This window comes from Pteropus alecto, unplaced genomic scaffold (assembly GCF_000325575.1).
Source record: "Pteropus alecto unplaced genomic scaffold, ASM32557v1 scaffold86, whole genome shotgun sequence".
NCBI classification, from domain to species: Eukaryota; Metazoa; Chordata; class Mammalia; order Chiroptera; family Pteropodidae; genus Pteropus; species Pteropus alecto.
In genome coordinates, this window is record NW_006442109.1 from 25525260 (window position 1) to 25548815 (window position 23556).

The 23556-nt window shown below is 32.7% G+C and overlaps 1 protein-coding gene and 1 pseudogene across 5 annotated transcripts in view; one reads left to right on the plus strand and one right to left on the minus strand.

Moving 5' to 3' along the window:
- Positions 1 to 23556, minus strand: part of CTDSPL2 (CTD small phosphatase like 2) — a 74773-nt gene that overhangs the window by 11151 nt on the left and 40066 nt on the right. For 4 of the 5 annotated variants that reach the window (XM_006920419.3, XM_015595979.2, XM_015595978.2 and 1 more), the window contains 6 exons: positions 19982 to 20120; positions 18853 to 19002; positions 13936 to 14151; positions 10244 to 10322; positions 9837 to 9948; positions 7705 to 7791 (listed from right to left, as the gene is read on the minus strand). In XM_006920419.3, the coding sequence (XP_006920481.1) occupies positions 7705 to 7791; positions 9837 to 9948; positions 10244 to 10322; positions 13936 to 14151; positions 18853 to 19002; positions 19982 to 20120 (783 nt within the window). The remainder of the gene's footprint in view (positions 1 to 7704; positions 7792 to 9836; positions 9949 to 10243; positions 10323 to 13935; positions 14152 to 18852; positions 19003 to 19981; positions 20121 to 23556) is intronic. The other variant, XM_015595980.2, reaches the window with a different exon arrangement.
- Positions 6406 to 6524, plus strand: LOC112469770 (annotated as a pseudogene).

Below are 23556 nucleotides of genomic sequence, written 5' to 3' on the forward strand. Positions count from 1 at the left end.
AAGTTCCTATTCTCACAACAGTCACCATTGGAACAAGAAGGTGTTTCAGGATTAAAAGCTCTAAGCAAGAATTTGGGGTGTTTAGTGAGAAAGGTACAAAGTAACAGTGAGCAGGAGTAGGACTGGGACTACTAGAGGTACTGCCATGTACTGCAAAGGCAAAATCTCAGAAAGAAAAATAGAAATAGAGCCATAAGATCAGCACGGTCTAAGTCATTTGGATGGATCTATTAAAGCAGAAATTTATAGAAGTCAAGAAGCACTACATCTTGTCCAGCAGGAAAGAAATAAAGAACAATTGTAAGGTATGTATTATACACTTTGAGACTACAGTCACTTATTGTGTTAGGTCACACAGATACATTAATGTACAGATGCACACACAGGCAAGCCTCCAAATGCTTCAAAATCTATCCCACGGATGCTCTTAACTCCATTTTCTTCTCCTAATAACAAAGATTCCTGTCCCGAGCTGCCTACTCCCTATTTTCTACATTCTCTACTTAGTATTTCACCAACTATCCTTCTTCAAAAACCATGCAGTCCCCAAATGTAAGATAGACCAAAAGTTTCATTTCAGTATGGTATACGTATGTCCTTCCAAATATATAGTAATTACTCTATCTACACTATAGTTTTAATCTTCTATCACTAAACCAAATATATTTTGAAAAAAGTTAAGTTTAAAAATAATGCATAATGCTATAAGAAAAAATTAGTATATAAAAATACAATACCTGAAGACATGTCTTAAATAAGGTTGACTACTACCCAAAGATAGGGATTTATGAATATGTTCATTATGCAAAACTTTTAAAATAAACTGTATTGGAATAATATTTTCAAAACAGTGATAATGGGATTAATCTTGTATCATCCATCTGCTATAGACTGATTTTACCAAAATTTAAATATTATAAAGTGATAAATATATAACAAAAAATAACATTATAACATTAAATAACATTAACGCAACTTGATATGAACAATACCAGTCAGCCTGTCCTTTCTTTGGTATCGAGACAATGAGAATGTTCTATAATTTTGTACATAGTCCTAATATGCCAAAAATGGTTAATAGGACTAGATTTAGTAAGACTAGTCATAAAAATAGCAATCCAGTTACAAACTTACAAATATTTTGTGATAAGGTCTATCTAAATTCAAATTCATATCTAAGTATGCATGTCAAATTATAAACACTGAGTCATTTCTGACTGCTGGTTTATCAAACCTTTATCTATTATCATAGATACCTTTAACAGCATGATGAAAAAAGAAAAAGAAAAGACCCAAAGATAAGCAGTTTCAATTTGTGGGCAACTGATTAAGAAAAAAAAATCTTACATGTGAATCTTTTCAAAAAAAGCCAAAGATAAGCAGTTTCAATTTGTGGGCAACTGATTAAGAAAAAAAAATCTTACATGTGAATCTTTTCTGGAAAAATATCTCTAAGTGGTTTTAAGCAGATAATATGACCCTACCACATTCAAAAAGAAATATCTTTAATTGTTTTTCCATGATATCCTTGTATCTTAACTGCTACACTACTGGAGGTATGAAAAAAGGGTAAATTCAGTGGGACTCACCCACTTAAAAATATGGCACCTTTAAATAAAAAAATAGTAAATGTTATATATTTCATCAGCAGTAAGAATTTAAAGCAGTAGAAAACTAACACTGGGGAATGTGAAGAATGAGATGTTACAAACAACTGAAAGATTTTACCATTAGTAGATACCACAGGTGTACAAGTGGCTCTGCCAATTTTTAAACCCTTCTGTACACCTCAATTTCATCTATAAAATGGGTGTAACAAGTACCTATCTCACAGGTTGTGAGGATAAAATAAGTTAATGTATGTAAAGCACCCAGAACATTGAGACTAAAAATAGCTATTACTATTATCATCTTAGTATTTAAAACTCAGTAGTTATAAGAAGAATTGCTGGAATGAGTATGATTCTATGGGTCAGAACTGGACAACTTCAACTCAAAGAGAAAGCAAGCTCCATGGCTACAAGCTATGGGATAGAAAAAGAGGGACAGTAATAATAAATTGTGTCAATTGATAGCTAACTATTTTACTTAGCATTTTCTTAACATCAATACCAGAGCACAGAGACAAAAATCCCAACCTCCTTCATAAAGAAGGTTGCTGAGGCCCTGAGGCCTCAACTTCATAACCCATTGGGTTATTTTACAGTCATCTCTTTCTCACAGTTCCAGTAAGAGGTAGATGGCTGTTGGGGATAGTATTTGTAGGTGGATCAATCTGGGTATGAAGAGATAAATACTAAAACATCAAAACAAATAAAAATAAAAACAAGACAAACTCTCCCCGCCCCAAATCTCTAAAAGCTTCTGCAAAACCTTACACTGTATTAAGTAGAAATAAATTTAAAAAGGAATTTTCTTACAGAGTCCAAGTGGGATAAAGTGAAGTTTAATGTATTCATATAAGTGATATACTAAAAGTTAGTAATGAAGAATAATTTTCAAGTAAAAATTAGCCACTATATATATATTTTAACAACTAAAATGTGTATATATACAAACTACTGATGTTTATATTAAAGTGTAGTCATTTTAAAAGCAAAAAAAGACCTTTTTAGTAAAAAAATGTTGCCTTTAGAAACAAATTCTAAACTTTGAAGCCCCTAATTTAATATGCTTAGTAATGAACTGTCACCTCTTCTAAACTTGCAGAATATTTCAGCTGTTGAACAAGAACTTTCCATGGTTTTTTAAATAAACTGCTTCTAAAGCTTAAGATACATTTACAAAGAATTCCCTATGAAATACATTTTTTTATCTTTCAGAAGCAGCTAACTACAGGTTTCAGCTATATCGTGTCTTTAACTTAAAACTTGATAATGAATAATTATGATGAAAAAATGAGTGACAACGACTAACTACACTAATAAGGATAAGAAAGTAACTTTAAAGTTATTTTTAATATTTGGTCATTATTTGATAATAATTATCAAAATGTTATTCCTAACTAGCTAAAATATTACTCCTCACTTAATATTAAGTGTCCATGACCTCAAATGTTTTATTTAAGAGACAAATAAACATACTGCTTTTGTACAATAAAATTATGGTTTACGAAAGTCAAAACAAAACAAAAGCTTCTTGGTTACTGTCAATTTAAATCAGAGCTTGAGAGAAAGAAAAACTTGATTAGGTATTTACTACAAAACTCTCCATTTAAATGACTGCTTTTTTCTTCATGAAGCAAAAATGCTAACTTCTCTAGAAAAGACTGCAGAGAGGAGAGAGAAGCCACTGACCCTCTACTTCTCTTGTTTTGTGGTATAAAATATTTGAGATTCTTGTGGAAATTTATCCTAGGCTGTAAGGTTTCCAAGAAAATATACCATAATAATGGGGAAAAGGCTGAGCTTCGCTAAACATAGGGTTCCCACCCACTTCTCCCCCCAGCTTTTCCCATAAAATCAACCTCTACTATAAAACAAAGCATCCTTTAGCAAGTAGCTCCCTACAGGATCCTATCTCTCCTTGAGTGCTTACCACAATCTGATTTCTGGACAGCTGACCCAAAGTCTGTTGATTTTACTGATCTTCAGAAAGCCACTGACTGGCTAAAGTCTTACAGGTGAACAGAGCCAAAAATCAGATGCCCCTGTCATACTTTACAGAATGAGGAGTTGGACAACACAGTTACGTTTGGCTGCACTGTGGTGATACATATGAGGCATCTTCTTTTTTTGTCTTCAATTAGCCACGTTTGGGCTGAGTAGCTCTATTACATCTTCAAAAAACTGAGCTCCAGTTCTTGATGGAGATAGAGGAAGGTCATTGAGGAGGTGATTCAGCTCAAGAGCTGAGTGAAAAATCTGTCTTTTGATTCAGTCCTGCTTGTGGATAGAAGTCATCTTCTGGATGGAAGAGGGAGTGAGATGACCTAGAGTCTTGAATTGGTGGATCTGCAGGAACAGAAACTAAATACAGTGGAGACCTCTTAACCGGGTAACACCACGAGATGGATTTCCTGACAATGTGTCAATATAAGCTAAATATAAAGGTTAAACATGTGCATTAGAACTGATCATGCACTTGTTTTTCCAGATATCAAATGCATTTGTACCATTCTATGAATAGATACATTTTACCAACAACTAATTGTGTAACGATTTATGGAAAAAGTACCAATTTAAGGGAGACGGGAAAGACGTAGTCAAAAACACATACTTTGCCTTTATGAGGACCATACCTCATTTTAAAAATCTCAGTTTTTCTTTCAAATTACTTTTTCTCTATATACACAAATAATAATCTGTTTATCCATATCAGTACTAACATACATCAAATTTTAATTTGACTTGGATTTTTTAGGTATTTTTTTATCCCCTAGAAATGGAATTCAAATACATTCAAGGTACCAAATAGAGGCTTGAATAATCTACCTGCTCATAAATTCTAAGACTTGCATTAACTAAGTTGAGTCCTATACATCAATCAAAAGAAGAGTATAAATCATGAAGTCAGGCAATCTTTAACTGTGAGTAGTGGCCACCTAAATTTCCCTCAAACTTTCGTCTAAAAAAACTAAGGAAGCCTACAACCAGATTAGAGTGGATCTAGTTTTAAATTTCTCTATATATCAACAAGAACTTTGATGAACATTTGATTACTTACTTCTGCTTAGAATTTGAATATGTAAATTTACTGTATATACTCTCGTAATTATCAGACCAAGGGTCAGCATACTATAGCCTGTCGGCCAAATCCAAACTGTTAGTTATTTTTGTAAATAAAGTTTTATCAGTACACAGCCACACTTACTCAATTATGTACTGTCTATGACTACTTTCCTGTTACAATGGCAGAAAAAACAGTTGCAAAAGAGACTACAAAACCTAAAATATTAACAAACCGTCCTTTATAGGAGAGAGTTTACCAATCCCTGATACAGATGATCATTAAAACACATGTAAGACAATTTATACTGTTTTGAAAGAAAAAGAAGCAACAAGTGGAATTAAAATTAGATGCAAGTCAATCATAACAAACTTACCACAAAAAGAAAGCAAAAGTAAAATAAGTCCCAAGAGGACACAAAGTGGCTTTGATTCAGATGAAGAATTTGATCTTATCTTAAAATTACCTTTTTAAGAGTTTTTAAGAGTTATAAATGTTATGAAACTAACATATTCCAGAGTATATAGATAAATGCCATGGAACTGAGCCCTTAAAAAGTTAATTTTATGTTGTGAATTTTACCTCAATAAATTATTTTTAAAGAGTATATACAGTATTTTACAGCTTTCTACGTTTAAGTGGGCCACATTATATTGTAGCGGTTAAACATGTAAGTCACATCTTACCTAATAATGTGGTTTCTCCAAAATCTCTTAGATCATCTCAGACCCTTGTGTATATTTCTTCTTTGCCAGTAGATGGAGACAACACCACTGAAAGTTTAAAAGACATCATTCCCTGTTTAAAGGGAGCTTGCTGGTCTGAAAACTGGGGGAACCCTAACCCAAGATTTCTTCGAAGTTATTTTTTAAAAAGCAGACAGAATAGTCAAGCCAAATCCAGAAATCCAAGGGAATGTACCCAATATTAACTACGGACATCCTCAAAAATTTACTGAAGGGGAACTAAACTCTGTACATGATGTAGTAACTAAATCACAGTATATTAAAATGCAATCATCTCTGTAACTTGAAAGAGTCAAACTTCCTTCTCATTGCTCCTTATTTAGGCTAGATTGTTTATTTTTCAGTTTCAGAAAGTATAACTAAAATATATAAGAAAAACTTTTTTAAATTCCATAGACAGATGCAATACACATATGATTTTCTAAGTATGATGGTCATATCACTGCTAGAAGCTTTTAATTCAAAATAAGACAACTACCCAGATCCACAGGAAAATAATAACTTTATAAAGAAGAGAATTGAAGTAGAAATGGTAGCAGCGGTAAGAAAAAATTCAATTTTATGGTCAAACTGAAAATAAATGCTCATGAGGGTGAAGAATCAAACTCCTCTACTTTCCAAGTTTCTTATTTCACTATTAAAAATTACATAAACAGAACAAAACCATCTGTAAGAAATAAATTTCAAATCTGAAAGCTTAACAAGTCATCTCAAAATAATTATTTTTCAAATACCAGCTTTCCTTTCCAAATTCAAAGCCTGAAAGCCATTGTTTTTAAGTGCAATTCTGAACCCCCCAAAGAAGTTTATCAAGCTAAAAAGAACAAACTAAGGTACTGCTGCTATACTAGGTTTATTTGCCACAGGACTCCTGTCTTTGAAGTACACTAAACAAGAACAACCTCTTTGGCAGAAGATGTCTTATTAAGAGAAAGATTTCCTTTGAATCAAATAATATTGTTAAAAAAGAATACAAAAACTTTTAAATCCTGTCTATGGCCATGCCACCCTGAATGTGCCTGATCTCGTCTGATCTTGGAAGCTAAACATGGTCGGGCCTGGTTAGTACTTGGATAGGAGACCATCTAGGAATACCAGCTGCTGTAGAAACTTTTAAATCCCTTATTTTTATGTATATTTTGCTCATTCTCTAATCACATATAAGAATTAAAATCAGTTTACATAAAAAGGAAAAAATATAGTATTCACATATTACTATACCTACAAAACCTAAATTAAACTAGAACTGACAATAACTGCTAAAGTAAATCCTTGTATAACTCATTACAAGATAAAGTAGACTCCGAACCACAAACTTCTATTTAATTCTGAAATTTTTTTATTCTCCAGAGATAACTATTATGTATCAATAAAACTATACCTAAGTTCTAGCTCCCTATTAAGAACACATAAACAAAATTAAACACCTTTTCATCATCTTCATGATAAATGTTCTATGGATTTATTTAGTTAAATCCTTGATTTTCCTCAACAACTTTTTTGCCTCTTTCCCAACTCTTCAACAACTATTATTTATAAAGCAAATACAAATGAAATAACAACCGCCACCACAGAAAAGCACTTTCCTTGCAAATTTCAAAGTGTATTCACATATATTAACTCAAATTTTATGATCGGAAAAAGCTCACACAGAAAGTAAAAACTATGGCCAACACACACAAAATGTAATTCGCAGTGAAATGTAAATATTTGTATTTTGCACTGTTACTTGTCCATCAACACAGATGAGGGAAAAATGCTTATAGTCCCAATTTTTAAGTAAAGCAATAACTAGAAGAGTATCCTGGAATTCTGTGATTAATATAAAGTAGATCAACCAAACTGCAATCTATAGACCATATTACTACAAAAGGAAATTAAAATGACCAACAAGGAATGACTTTTCTTTATAGTAATTGAATTTTGGAGAAAAAAAATACACCAGGTATTAACCTGGCAAGTTCTTCTCAGGGATCTATGATGTCAGTGCTCCTGCCTCCACCTGCTGGCAAACAGATTATAAAACTAGCAGAGATTACTGGGTAAAAAAGTTCACATCTTTTTGGTAACAAATCAATGTTTTATGTAATTATTTAGCATAATGCTACTATGTGTTAATAAAATCATTAAAACATTGATAAAATCCATTAAAAATACATTAAACTTCATCAAAAAAAGTTACAAAAGATTTCTTAATTCAGAATCATCAAAAAAAATTACAAAAGATTTCTTAATTCAGAATGTTATCTAACAGGCCAAAAATCAAGTTAAAAAAATTTTTTTAAATTACCTGATAAATGACATCTTGGAAAAGGACTGGAAAAGTAAGTGCTGCATCTTCTAGCTCATTTAGACTACAGTGTACTAGTGTTTCATCCTTGAAATAAAAAAACATATATTGAATGAACCAAGATATTAAAAAAAATTTCAATGATAATTTTATGTATTCATGATCACCAAAAACATTATTCAAACACCCATTCATATATGGAATTTTACATTTATCATACATTACTGTGGGTGATACAGAAATTTGCATAGAATTTTCTAAGTCACTAGTTCTCTGGCGTGGTTCCTGGACCAGCAAGCAGCATCGACATCACCTGGGAACTAGTTAGAAATGCAAATTCTCTAGCTCCACTTCTGGTAATTCAGAAATTCAGCAGGGGTGAAGAGAGGAGCTCTGCAATCTGTTTTAATAAGCTCTTCAAGTAATTCCAATGCATGCTCAAGTTTAAGAATCACTGCTGAATTCTGCAGTTGCCAACCTTCTGTTAAGTAAACCACATATATACTACTTTTTTTACAATTAGCAAATGGAAGTTTAGAATCTACTATTTAAAAAATACATATATTCTATTCATATAGTACCTTATCCTTAAACTTTTCATAAAGAATTTCAGTTTTTAAAATGGATGTTTTAGTATCTGTTGAATATATTTGACAGACATAAACATTGTTTAAATTAGCAGTCAATGAAGACTTATTATCTTTGATTACCAAACTGTTTTCTCATTAAAAGGATGAGGATCATTCAATCTAAGATATGTGCAAATATTTACATTTCTCAAAATCTAAATGATTAAAAAAAAAAAAAAACATGGCTTCCAATTATAGTGACAACACTTAAAAAAAAAAAAAGCTGTTAGTAACTATCCCCCAATTTTTTTGTTGTGTTTAAGTTGAATTAAAATGAAACACAAATATTCATACCTTGGGATTCCACATCTTATTAGCTGGAGTGTTTCTTTTAACCTAAAGTTAAACTCTGGGGAAGCAAAGAGCAAAAAATACTCTAGATATGCCTCATTTTCTTTTAATAGCATATCAGACTACACATTTCAAGGCATTCTCTTAAAATCTTAAAAGAAGGTATTCTTTCCTACAATTGAATACCTAATTCTACTACTTCTTCATCTATAGCCTATTTAATTTTGATCATTCTGCTTTATCTGCTTTTGGAAAATAACTCAGCCAATTCTTATCTTTCATTCTCTATCTGTCTTCACATTGGATTAAAAATTGTATGGCCATCAACTCCTAACATAAAAATCTGGCAAATCTTTTCCAGTATTTCCACTAACTTGTACATCAAATCTAAACTACTCATAATCAGTTTCAAATTTTTTCTTTCTTGTTTTACTTATCCTCTATTAAACATCTTAAATACTTACCACTTCTCGATGCCTCTCATATCTCTGGCTAGGCAAAGGCTAAGGGGTTGAACTCACCAAATAGAATGGTATATCCTAATTCAGATTTAAAATATATTTTTCTTATAACAAAAAATTCTTTATAGGAACTAAACCACATCTCCAATTATAGGATAACAATAAAAAAGTCTAAAAAATAAATTGTAGTTTTCAAAGCTCTTCTGGGCCCTAAAATATAAATTTTTAAATCTACCAGAGCATATTTAAGGTTTTATTAGTCAGCATTACGAGATCATGCTTTTGAGAGTCTATACTAGTCACTGATATTAGATAATACACAAAAATAATAGGAAAAGGAATATGGTCTTGCATAAGGTTAACTCATAGAAGCCCAGATTATATTTGGTCCTTCAATAAAAAAGGACCTAACTCCCCAAAAAGGTGGAATATAGACATGAATAAAATTAGAATTTATTGGGAGATTTTTAAAAAATCACAAAGGTCTCAGGAGTACGGGTGAAAGAATTAATTTCAATACAAAAATAAAAAGCTTAATTTATTTTCAAAGGGTACCTATAACCAACCAAGATGGGGACCCTAGCATTAGACTATACTTAAAAACATTTCATTTTAGAACACCTAAGGCATATTGATAGTAACTGTGTATGGCTATTAATTCACTTGTATTCTTTCAGGTATTTGGGGCTAATATTTTAAACAAGGAATTTAACTCCTTTACTTTTCCTACGTCTACAAATAATATACTTACCAGGTCTAAAACTAGGGAAAATTCTGGTGTGCTTCTTGTTTTCAATGGAAGAGCAGGTTTCCTATTTAGCTGTTCTTCTGTCAGTGGTGGAACATGTTTGATAAAATAGTAGCTATAAATCAAATTTTAAGAAAATTTTATTATTTCTATTTATTATAAACATAAGTCATATTACTAAATTCAGCCTATCTTTAAATCTTTAGTTAAATAATGCACATTTAACCTAGTAAACCAAACATATAAAACATGTAAGTAAAACTGTAAATACACAAATTAGTATTTCAGTAACTCAGTAAAAGTATTAATACCTATAGGTCACATGCTTTTTATAGCATACCATTCAGCTACCCCTCCACACATGTACTTTCATTTTGTTCCAAAAGGGAAAGAAACAAAACAAAACTCACGGGTCAAATACTTCCCAGTCCTCTTCATAGGTGGCCTCTGCGTGGGCTGATGAATAACCACTATCTGGAGTTACTGGTGCTATTTAATAAAGTGAAAAACAAAATGCTATTTTTACTCATTTAATGCTTCATTAAGTATATATTTTACTGCTTTTATGTAAGATTTTCCAGAAGTCCTGTGTATTTTAGATTACACAGGACTAAAAAGTGTTATTTAGATTAAAAATAAGACAGAAATAATTTCTAAACAGTATTTTAAAAGCAAATTTATAAACATGTAGCTCTAACTTCAGATCCAAAGGAAAAAAATTACCATTACAAACTGGCAAGCTATATCATGGCCAGCATAACTAAAAATCCTAACAGCTAGCAGAAAATTCACTACTTATTATTACTAGAAAAATACACTCCATATGAGTTCAATTTCTAACTGGATGGTGCTTATATATAACTAAAAATTTCATGGTGCTCTTATGGCATTAATATTTCACGAAGTGCCTTGTACATACAGGTAGTCAATATATGTGTGCTGACAACAGATCCAAAGCTAATTTTTAACCTGAAACCCATGAACACTTTTTAAGAGGTCCATAAATTCCTTGAAGATTTATGAAAAAAATGTTATACACATATTCTTCCAGGAATCTCAAGGCTGCCTATGATCTTAAGTAGTTAAGAAATGCTGCTCTATATAGAAATCTTTGCTTTAGAAGACACATTATTTCTAATGTACAAGCAATTCAAAATAATCAAGAAGCAATTCTATATTCTATCACACATAATCTGTTCTGTTTAAGCTAAAATGGTATCAATTGATAGAGCTTTGGAAATTATGTTGGGAATTTTCTAAGACAATAATTACAACATAAATTCAAGGAGAGGACAAAGATAATTTACAAGCTGATCAGGTAATGCCCTGGAGATAAAAGTTTAAGGTGGATGCTAGACTAAATGTCTGTATCCCCTCAAATTTCATACGTTGAAACCTAATCTTCAATGTGATGATGTTTGGAGGTGAAGCCTTTGGACGGCCATGAGGTCATTAGGGTCATGAGGATGAAGCCCTCATGAATGGGATTGGTGCCCTTCAGAGAGCTCACATAACTTCTTGCCATCTGAGGCCACAGTGAGAAGACAGCTGTCTATGAAGCAGAAAGCAGGCCCTCACCAGACACTGACTCTACCAGCACTTTGACTTGGATTTCCCAGTCTTCTGAACTGTGAGAAATAAATTTTGTTATTGTAGCCTGAAAGGACTAAGACAGTGGAACTCAATAAAAATTGTTATAATTTTTGTTAACAATTGTATGCCAATTGAATGGTATGCCAATTGAACAGTTCATAGCACAAAGGGATAATGGAAAAATGTATCTTCAATCACTTCTGTTTCAAATTCCTATTAACCTCAGAGAAAGGGGAAAAGACGGTAATATTTGAGTGCCTTCATGCTAAGCATTTTTCATACTTCATCTCTCTTAACCCTTAAAACTCTGAATTATTATTACCATTTTAGGCTAAGGTAACTGTTTCAGAGAGCTTAAATAAATTATCCAAAGTCACACAGCTAAGTTAACAGCAGAGACAGACTCTTTCCTTCTTGTGCTCTTTGACTACATTCCTAAAGTTAGGGAAAAGTAATAATTCTGTCACTCATATTCATCTTTTAAGATGAGCAAAAATTTTATTTCTATCCTCTCATGATCCTCCCAGAGTAACTGAAATGTGCCACCTCATAATTTTGCTCATTTATTGTTTTAAATTTATTTTTCAATTCCAGTTGATATACATTGTATTATTCCAAATGTATAACATAGTGATTAGACATTTACATGCCTTACTAAGTGATCATCCTGATAAGTCTAATACCCATCTGGCACCATACAGTTATTACACTGTTACTGACTATATTCTCTTTGCTATACTTTATATCTTCATGACTATTTAATAACCGGCAATTTGTACTTCTTAATCTCTTCCATCTTTTCCACCCATTTCCCAAACCCCCTCCAATCTGGTGACCACACATTTGTTCTCTGTATATGAATTTGTATGTTATGTTTGTTCATTTTTTTGGATTTTACATATAAGTGAAATCATATGGTATTTGTCCTCCTGTGACTTATTTCACTTAGCATAATATCCTCTAAGTCCATCTATGTTGTAGCAAATGGCCATATTGTATTCTTTCTCATGGCTGAGTAATATTTCCTTGCTCGTTTAGTTTTAATAGCACTCACCACACTGTATGGTAATTTTCATGTATACTTGGCTCATCGATTAGATCATAGACTCTTCAGGTCAAGAAGCATATCTTGCTCATTTCTATAAACAGTGCTCATCACAAAAAAATAGGTGTTTAATAAATGTTAGGGGAATAAATGAATGAATGAGACTACTGGAATAAATTTTACTTTCCCTTCTAGAAACCACTAAGGTTATAGAAATCCCTTCTCCATCTTCAAAGATGTCAGAAAAAAATGAATACAAAGGTTTATATAGCAGCACGAATATACAGAACAAATATCAAACAGGGAGCCAAAAGCCCTGGACTTTATCATTCAATAAATCTATAACACTGGGCAAAGTAATCAGCGTAAAATGACAGGTCAACCAGGGAGTTTCATTTGAAGTCTTATCCACCCAAGAATGAATGAAATATGTGCACAATCCATGTTGATGTGCTTGTTAGATTCAGTATTATTCTTAAATTATAACACTATAATTTAATATTATAGATATTAACATTATGTTTAACATTATAGGCATTAATCTTTTATCTGACAAATTTAAAATAACCCCTCTACTATGCTGCTTTTCTCTTCAGACTGGTATTACCGGGTTGTACTGTATAGAAGTTTCATAATTGTTTATATTTTTTTCTTTAAATGTTTTCTGCTATTTCAATGATTTTTAAAAAAAGTTTGCCCGTTATAGTCAAGAGAAGAACATCATTCTACTTCCTTATACCAAAATATACTTCTTACGTACTAGGCTCTCTCAAATAACTGGCACACAAAAGGGGAAAAAAAAAAGTTTAAGATTTTTCTCTCTCTGGGAAAAAAGCCATTCTCAATTTTATTTCTACTTTTAAGCATGATACAACACAATTTCATCTTTTAGCCTCATAAGTCTATATACCAAAACCCTTCAGAAGTAATAAATTATGATCTCATGTGTTTCTACATTTCTATAACTGGCTTAGGAACTGAACAATTATGTTAGGCTTTTATAAGGATCCAGAATTAGGCTGTAAAGTTTGGGTATAAGGAGAGATCCAGGAACAGAAGCTTCCTTTGGGGGGATGTCATTTATGTATGAAACAAATCTGAAGGTATGAGATTAGCTCTAGATAGGAACTTTAGACCTAAGGATCTAAAACGGGTGCAATTAAAATAACTATGTTCATAAACATGAGCATATATTTTGCTGGTTGTGTTAAATTTCTCCAAGTAATAAGATTGGTATAATTAATCGAACTGTAAAATGATTAACACTCATTCAAAACAATCTTTTTTAAAAAATTCAATTTTAAAATGACTAAATTTGGGGGAGAAAATTTTGATTTCCAATTTTAATTTCAACTTCAAGGATGAAAAACTTATGCATTTAATCTGCCTATTAAGAAAAAATATGAAATACTGTATTTTTATAAATTATTTGTGAAGCTACATAAGAAAAGGAATTTTCTTCACCTGTAAGGGGTGGGATATCACGATTAACTGTTTCTTCTGCTTCTTCTAAACCATTATTTATTGATGGCCTCACTTGAATTGCTTGATTTGAATAAGCTGCTCCATTAGTTGATGTAGTAGTACTGGTAGTGATCTCATCCACTTGTTCCATATCAAGCTGTTTTACTATCTCTTCGGCTTCCACTGCCTGTCCTGGGGAATCGGATCCTGATGTTCCTGAAATCATGATTTGGTGTATTCACAATCATCATTTAAAAACACACAGGGGTGGGAGGATAAAATGGGTGTTGTTTAAGGGTACGAACTTACAACTATTAGTAAATAAGCCCCAAAGATCTAATGCACAGTATAGTGAATATAGACAATAAGATTGTATTATAATCATCAAACCTGCTAAGAGACTAGAACTTAATTATTCAACCAATAAAAAGATAATTATGCAACATGATGGCAGTGCTAATTATCGCTATAATGGCTATCATATTATAACACATAAATGTGTCAAATCAACATGTATACCTTAAATTTACACAATGTTATGTCAAATATATTTCAATAAAAAAATAAACACTCAAATATTTAGAAAAACTAAATACAACAGAAACAAAGCTGAGGACACCATTGCTTAGTGAGTCTCGGACATTTCAAATAACAAGGAATAGAGACTATTATAAGCTATAGTAGATTTGTGAACTGGTTTCTTTTTGCCATTTTTAAGTGTTCAAATAGTTTAGAAACACCCATTTATAGTCAAATAAGTCATAATTTAGAACTTTTTAATTTTTAATTGATATAATTAACATACAACATTGTGTAAGTTTCAGGTGTTCATATTGATTTAATACATTTATATAGTACAATATGATTGCTGACCTAGCATTAGCTAATATCTCTATCCCACAACATAATTATCATTTCCTTTTTTGTGGTTAGAACATTTAAGATCTATTCTTAGCAACTCTGAAGTATATAATACAGAACTTCTGTACATTATAGCAGATATCATTTACTAAGTGCTTACTATTTCTAGGCATTACATATATGTATTCATTATCCTCAAACAGCTCCTCATCTTTTCACTACTAAGCATCCTAGCCATTATAGATAGTTTTAGTTTTTAAACTAGAGGCAGTTATCCAAGAATGAACTGTTCCTCTAACTATGAGGACCCTTTTATTCAGAGAAGGACAATTCTCAACAAGATTCCATCTTAATAAAGACTGACTTGAATTTAGTTTCCTCATTTACTCAGCCATCACCTAGAAGATACTGCTGCCCAATTCTCCTTCCACTATGGCATGACCCCTCCTCTTTCCATTTCTTTATAGAATCCTACAAGTCATTTTCAACAACAAAATCAACCTCTAATTCTCTCAACTTCCTCACAAAATATTCCTCCTCCCTCATTCCTTTAAATTTAACCTCTTTTCAAAAAAAGATATCACCCCTTCCCTTAAAGCTCTTTATCCTCCCATACTCAACGTACTAACTGAATCAGAATTCATGTATCTCCATTGCTGCCACCAGATCACTGGTTTTCCACTAATGTCCAAAAACGCTGGCTCCTTTGGGATTGATGTCAACTGGCTATGATTCTTCACTTAGCCCCACTGCTGTCATCTCCCATCTATTGCCAGCATCCTCTCTTAATCACACAGGAATTTAACACCTAACTACCAATTTTCTGCTGTATTAAATGCCTGTCTAGTTGTTCTTACAGATGATATCTATGGCTCATCCAATGACTAATTCTCAAAGGTCTTACCCTCTTTAGCTCCATTTTCATTCATACTGCTCTTTAGCAGTAAACATCATGGCCATAACCTGGACATTAACGCTAAGAAACTGTTCACCTCTGAAATCTAAAATTCAAATACATTAATTCCCTACCACAACCTCTTAATCTTCTAATTATCTCATACTCCTATTACATGAGATCTTCACACATTTGATAAAGGCCAGTCTCTTTTATTCCAAACACATCTCTCAACAGCTTCTTCTCCACAGACTTCATTATATATCTCTTACTCCTTTCTGAAGCCAGCAGTCTCAGTGTGTCCTTGCTCCCTTGTCTTTCCACTGTCATCTACCATAGACATCTCCATTGAATCAATCTAACTTACGGGCTTCTCTCACACGGAAATGGTACAATTATAAAGACTGGTCATACTCCAAATTAAACCCTCTCATCTTAGGCCTAGAGCATGCTGCCCAGTATGCTATATTTCGTGTGTGCATGTGCATATAAGCTTCTTTTACTTATACCCACCCAACGGCAAACATTCTAAACCTTTACCATTCATTCTCTTCAATCCTTGCCACCAGAACTATCTCAGCAAATACACCATCTCCTTCATATAAAAAATTGTAACTATCAAACATGAATTTCTATGCAAACACGTTTGACGGTTACAATTTCTGCACATATCTTCATAGCTTCTTTCCTCCAGCACGGAGAAAAATGTTTTTTTTCTCCCTGTTTCAATTCCAATCCTACTTGTTCTTCTGATCCCATCTCTGCCAGGAAACTCCAGAAACTTTATTAGTTATTCTTTTTCCTCTATGTTCAATCTCTTCCTATTAGACCTTTTCCTAAGACTTAAAAATATGCCTACCCCTCACAAATACAAACATCCCTTGAGAGACTTTGTGAGTTCTCTAGTTTCTTTCATATGCATGTTCCTTATAACAATAATCAACACTTGCTGCTTCCTTTCTTACTCTCCATTTTACTCTTAACCCAAGGATGTTAAGCTACCAACTCCACCACTCTGAAAATGTTCTGGCAAAAGGAACCAATGACCTTTTAATTGCCAGTTTCAGTGTGTCTTTTAATGCTCATTTCCTTTTCCTCTTCTATCTTGATAACTATTTGACCCTGGGTTTTGATAACCTCTCTCCTTTTGGCTTCTATGACACAGACTCTCCTGGCTTCCTCCATGTGTCCTTTGCTTACTTCTTTTACTTTGTCCAGTCCTTAAATATTTGCCAAGATTTGGGTTTTAGTTTGCTGAACCAAATAGACAGTTTACTCCACTGGTTCAACTAATACCTATAAGCTGATAATACCATGGTCTACTACTTAAACTCAGATTTCTCAGCTCCACAGAAGAATGATAAATTGCTACTAGACATTTTTACTGAGTTGTTTCACGGCATCTCAAACTCAGCATGGGCCAAATTAAATTCAATCATCTCTCTCCCAGGGAACTTACTCCTCTCTCTTTAAAATCTAACTTTGTATCATCTTAATCTTTTACCTACAATTTTTGCCCAAAATTTGTCCGTTCTATATCTCTAACCTTTCTTCTCTCTTCTAATATCACAATTAAGGTCACATGAAGTCTTAAATGGACTACAAGTCCAGAAACTGTTCTCCCTACATCCAGCCTCCTTAGAACTTAGCCTATACACTACTGCTAAAGAGATCTCTAGAAAACACAAATCTCTTCTTATTATTCACCTTGCAATCATCTCCCACTGACTAAGAAAGTTCGAATACCATACCATGTTAATTCTATAATTTAAATTCTAATAATTCTCCTCTTATCTTTTCCCGTGCACTCCTCAAATCAAATGCTCCATCTGTGACTAATTCCAGTTTCTCAAATACACTATGCTGTTGCTCATGCTGCTCCTACCTGAAATGTCCTTTACCACTTTTCAAAGTTCAGCTTTTCTATGAAGCCTTTTGTGAGAAGCTATTCAGAATATAGAAACACTCCATTTTTTGAGTACTCCACTGCCCCACACCTTTATCAATGCACTTATAAAAATTTATTATATTTATTTACATGTATTTCTCCCTCCTGTAAAAAGGAAGCTTCTTGAGGGCAGGGACCACGTATTAATCATCTCCGAATCTCCAGTGACTAACACAGTAGATGCTCAACATTTGTTGAATGAATTGAAATCTTCAAGTCATCCTTCATATTTAAATATAGTCTCTCTCACAGATTAATAAGAGGCACAAGAATTTAAAGAACTGGTCCAAAGTAACATGGATAAAGAGTAGCAGAGTTGGAATTTTAAAACAAGTGTAACTCCAAAACTCATTCCTTTTCCACGACATCAGTCAGTATTTACTTCCAAAGATGTTCTATGGGGCACTAGTTCTACAAGATGTTAGTAGATGTTCCACAGAATTGAGTTTTGGTCAAATATGTCTAGGATATACTGGGTTAAACAAAGTTAAAGGTAGCTTTGTTTTTTGTTTTGTTTCCACTCCATGACTGCATGGTCAAATTAATGTGTTAATATGCATTATTTTTGCCCCCAGGGCATCTTGATTTTACAGTGCACAATTCTGCCTCTTAAAAATTGTATCATCATCCAGAAATATAATTCAATTTATAATTTAAATAACCAGGCAACAAGCATTTAATGGCTATTTTTCATGTGCTCAATACTGTATCATACAACATGGCAGATTCATTTTAATTAGGGTAGTTTTACTATTTATCTAAACTGAAGATCCCTAGGGGTGGGAGTGGGGGGATCAAGCAAATGATAATAAAAACTGTGTTACCAAAAATGACCTAGTTTCACTTAAAATATTCAACAAGTTCCACTTTATTGATCTAGAATACTGAAAATGCTTCTGGACTCTCTCCTGTACACACTCTAAGGATTACAAAGTCAATCCAATACAGAAAAAATAAAACTCCAGCCCAAAGTGGATCATCTAGCTTTTCAGATAGTAAACGCAGAGTTAATGCATTTCAACAGAATTAAACATATCCTGTATTTATTTCAGTCACTAAAAAAAATGCCTTATAGGAAATCTATTTTTAATGAGGCTAAAAACAAACATAAGATGCTGGCAAAATATGCCACTAAAATCAAATAGAGCTTATAAAAAACTAGAAAAACCAATAATTTTTTTTAACCTAAATTATGTTAATGGTTTATACATACCATTTTTATTTGCTGGTGAAAAAAAGTTGAAGACAGGAGAAAATATGGTCCCCAACAAAGTAGTCCTTGGAGGACTGCCAGAGGAAGGATTATCTTCTAATTTACCATTTTGTTTTACATGTTGATTTGTCATTTCATAACTACCAGCTTCTAAGAAAGAAAGAAAAAAGGTACAATCTAGAAAACATAACTTTCAGAAATGTGTTCTAAACCATTCATTGTGAAAATAACTTTTCCCTTCAAAATACTTCATGAGAACTAATTAATATTGTTAGGAAAGTTTATTAAAGAAATTGTGGTATATCACTTGTAGATCAAATAATCTTTATAAAAAATTTACTTATAATTCTTTATAAACACTAAAATTCACTGAGTTTTTCAAAGTACAGTTGACCCTTAAACATTTTTTTTTTTTCATAAATACAGTTGGCTCTCTGTACCCCAAGTTTCACATCCATGAATTCAACACTATATACTATTATACTAAAAACAGTATTTTCAATCCAGGGTTGGGAATCTACAGCAGTCCTGGAACCAATCCACTGCAGATACTGAGGGAAAACTGAAGTTTTGCTGTGGGAAGATGGCCTGTGCACTGTAGGATGCTTAGCAGAATCCCTGACCTGTACTGCTAGATATGAGTAGCAACCCCTCAAAAGGTTGTGAAAACCAAAAGGTCTCCAAACATTGATAAATGTCCCCTGGAGAACAAAACCACCCCAGTTGAGAACAACTGGGTTGAGTGATCCAAGCCCCTTGGAACTCTGAAATTCCGTGATCCAGGAACAAATTCTTATTAAGTACATATTTCAAATCTGTACATGTACAACTTAAGTCACATCTATCATTACTTTAAGAATTAAGTTTATTATAAGTCAAAAATGTTGCTTTATATGCATTTCCATGTTAAATAATATAAAGCTAGTTGCTCTGCCTTTGTCATTTTAATTCAAAAAAGTAGACTTATATTAAGGTAAATTTTTATTTTACTTCATGCTGCTAGTATTTAACACAAAGATTGCAAAAACAGCAGAAATTGCTCAAAGTAGATTTTTAAAAACAGAAAAGAAACATGTCAGGTGAAATTTCTGCTTATACCTAATAAAACAGTATCTAAATATTAACAAACCTCCATTTACTTGACTTTTCCGTCTTACTCGAGATATCTGTTTATTAGGTTTTTCTCCCGCTCTTGGTGTTGATGTGATCAGATTATTATCTATATCGCGTTCAAGTCTACTCCGTTTCGAAGGATTTTCTCTCTCTTCCTTAAGATATAAAAGGAAAAACATGCATTGAGCAGTCATTCTATTCTGCCTTACAGGTTAAACTTTTAAAATAAAATATGATTTGCACCCTCACCATGCTAAATTGCAGCTTTACAATAGCTAACATATGGAAACAACCTAAGTGTCCATTGATTGATGAACGGATAAAGAAAATGTGGTATATTGACATTTGTGACATGGATGACTTGGAGGGCAGTATACTAAGTGAAAAAAATCAGAGAGAGAAAGATAAATACCATATGATCTCACTTATATGTGAAATATAAAATTTAAAAAACAAACAAAAACAAAACAGAACAGAATGGTGGTTGCCACAGGTGGGAGAAGAGGGTGGGAGAAAATGGGTGAAGGAAATCAAAGGTACAAAACTCCAGAAATAAAATAAGCAAGTCATGGAGATGTAATAAACAGCATGGTGACTATAGTTAATAACACCATATTGCATGTTTGAAGGTTGCTAAGATAGTTCTCATCACAAGAAAAACAAAAAACTCTGGAATTATGTATGGTGATGAATGTTAACTAGGTTTACTGTGGTGATCATTTCACAACATATACAAATATCAATCATTACATTGTGCCTAAAACTAATACAATGTATGTCAATTACATCTCAAAAAAGGATAAAATGTAGTATGATATACTTTCCCGTTTTTCAAAACCAGGAGAAACCAAATAGAATATATAACATTGGTAGAAAAATACAAGAAAAATGTGAGTGTCATAAGAGTATTTATTAATGCAATTACGATACGCAAATATAATTATAGCATCCTCACAATTCAAATCCTTTCCCCAGGGTCCATTAAATTTCCATGCTATTAAAATACTGAATTGTACATGTGCTCTGAATTTTCAGCAATCTTCCCTTATTCCTAGAATTGCCTGAAAAAACAGAAGTTGTTTCACGAGCACTCACAGTTAAGAGCAAGAACCTTACTAGAATTTGCTGGCATATCACAAATTACCAAAAATGACAAAAAGTAATTATGCCTGCCACTGCCACAACCCCCCAATGCCAACCTCAGTTCTTTAAACTCCTTAATAAAGCTCTCTACCATTCATTTCTTTATATGGGCAAATCCACCTATGACCAATTTATACTAGTTTTACAATATTAATGACTAAGACAGTATACTCCAAGAAACTACCTGATTTTTCTCTATTTTTCTCATTTCTAAATTTTTTTCTAGAGTCATTTACATAAGCAATTTTCTTATATTTACTGTAATATTGGCCTATAATTCTTTATTTTAATAAGAGTACCTGAAATCTTTTGATAACTGTATTTTAAAATCTATATACATAATGTATATAGATAACCAACATTCTTATTCAACAGGAATAATGTGTACTTTTTTTGCATTCGATGGTTTTACACCATCGAATGACATACTATTATACGTTTTCTAGAGGTTGAATATCGTTTTATTATTTCTGAAACAAACCCTGGTTTTTTAAGTGGCCAAAATTGTAATTCCCTATTTGGATCAAAACAGAAAAAAGATAATACTGCAAATATAATTCAGTGCAAAATTTTACTTTTATGCAGCAGTTTCTCTAATTTTACGTAGTTTCATCAAAACGATATGTCCCCCTGCCCCGTGGTTTCACTCATCCATGGTCCAAAATATTAAATGAAAAATTCCAGAAATAATAAATTCTTAAGTTTTAAAATGTATGCCATTCTCAGTAATGGTGAAATCTCACACCATGTGGTTCCACCCCTACCAGGACGTGAATCATCCCTTTGTCTAGTGTATCTATGCTGTATACCTGCCCATCTGTTAGTCACTTAGTAGCTATAACAGTTATGATGACTATTGTGCTTGTGTTCAAGTAACCCTTACAGTAGCCTACCACTACGTCACAATGCCAATGTCATTTATCTCACTTCATTTTACCACACAGGAAATGTATTATCTCACATCATTACAAGATGGGTAAGTACAGTACAATACTTTGAGAAAAAGATGATGTTCATATGTAACTGTATAATTATTACACTATAGTTATAATTGTTCTATTTTATTGTTAGTTTTTTATCTCTTACTGTGCTTAATTTATAAATTAACTTTATCATAGATATATATGTACAGAAAAAATCATAGTATATATACAGTTCAGTTTCAGGTATCTACTGGGGGTCTCAGAAAGTGGATAAGAGGGAACTACTGTATAGCACGAAGTAATGCCTCAGTGATCTATAAAAAAAATTCCTCAGATTTATACTCTTTATCATTCCTCTGTATTTTAAAATGATGACAGGAAGCCTCATATTTCAAACATGGGATCTCCATTATCAGAAAATATAGGGGTGTGTGTCTCTTTATAAAGTCCTCAAGAAAAGAAATAATGCCACAAAGCCTCAACTACACTAAGGTCCAGCATCCTCCTAAGGAAGACTCTTAGCACATCTGCTATAACATAAATACATATACTTCTGAAAACCTTGCATTCTAAAAACAGAAAAGTTTATGGGGGCAAAATGGGTCCAGTAGGGTAGAAAAGGGTACACTGGAGCAGTTCAGTCAATGTCCCTGTAACTCTAACCACAGTACAAACAAAAACAAATGACTGGGATCCCCAAAGATAACTTGGACATCCCAGTCAAGCAGCTAAGAGCAGCTGAAATGCTACCTCAGGGCTTAATAAAAAGTATTAAAAAAAGAAAAGTAGCAACAAAGGCTTATGGGAGTTGATAAATGAAGCTTTTAAGCCAGTAGGGTTTGCTAAGATGGACACAAAAGGAAATGCAAACTGCCACATGAGAAGAGCCCCTGCTAGACCAGGCTATACTTCTTTGAGGAGGCACTCCCACTGCAGGTTATCACTTTAAATTTTAAAGTCTTGTGTGGGAGGCAGGGGGCAGGGTTGGGAGAGCTTTTGCCTCTGTAGGATTTGAACTCAAAATTTTAAACTTTCCTTATGAAGTATAAAATTTAACTCCCATTATTCAGGGAACCGCTGTCCAGCTTAAGAAAAATCACATGTAAATCAACACACCACCCCTGTGCAACACTATTCTCCTATTTACCAATAGGGTATAAGCTAATTGATATCATGGACATACAACATATTAAAGAACAAACTATACTATGGTCAAGTGAGAATACATTCAAATACTCTAGTTTACATCTCTGAAGAGGAGGAAGCAGAAGCTACTAAGATCAAGGTTAAGATTCTGTAGTCATTGTTAATAAAATCCTATTCTTCAGAATAATGCATTCAAATGTTTAATCATGGTCCAATTCCTAAAGACAATTCGCCACCCAATGTGTTTTGAATATTCAACTATATATTTTGGGGACATTTTTAGATAAAGTATGATTATTTAAAAAAGAACTAAGAAAAACAAGATTTCTACATTACTGTGGAGGTTGTTTTAATAAATGTAATAATCCTATAATATATC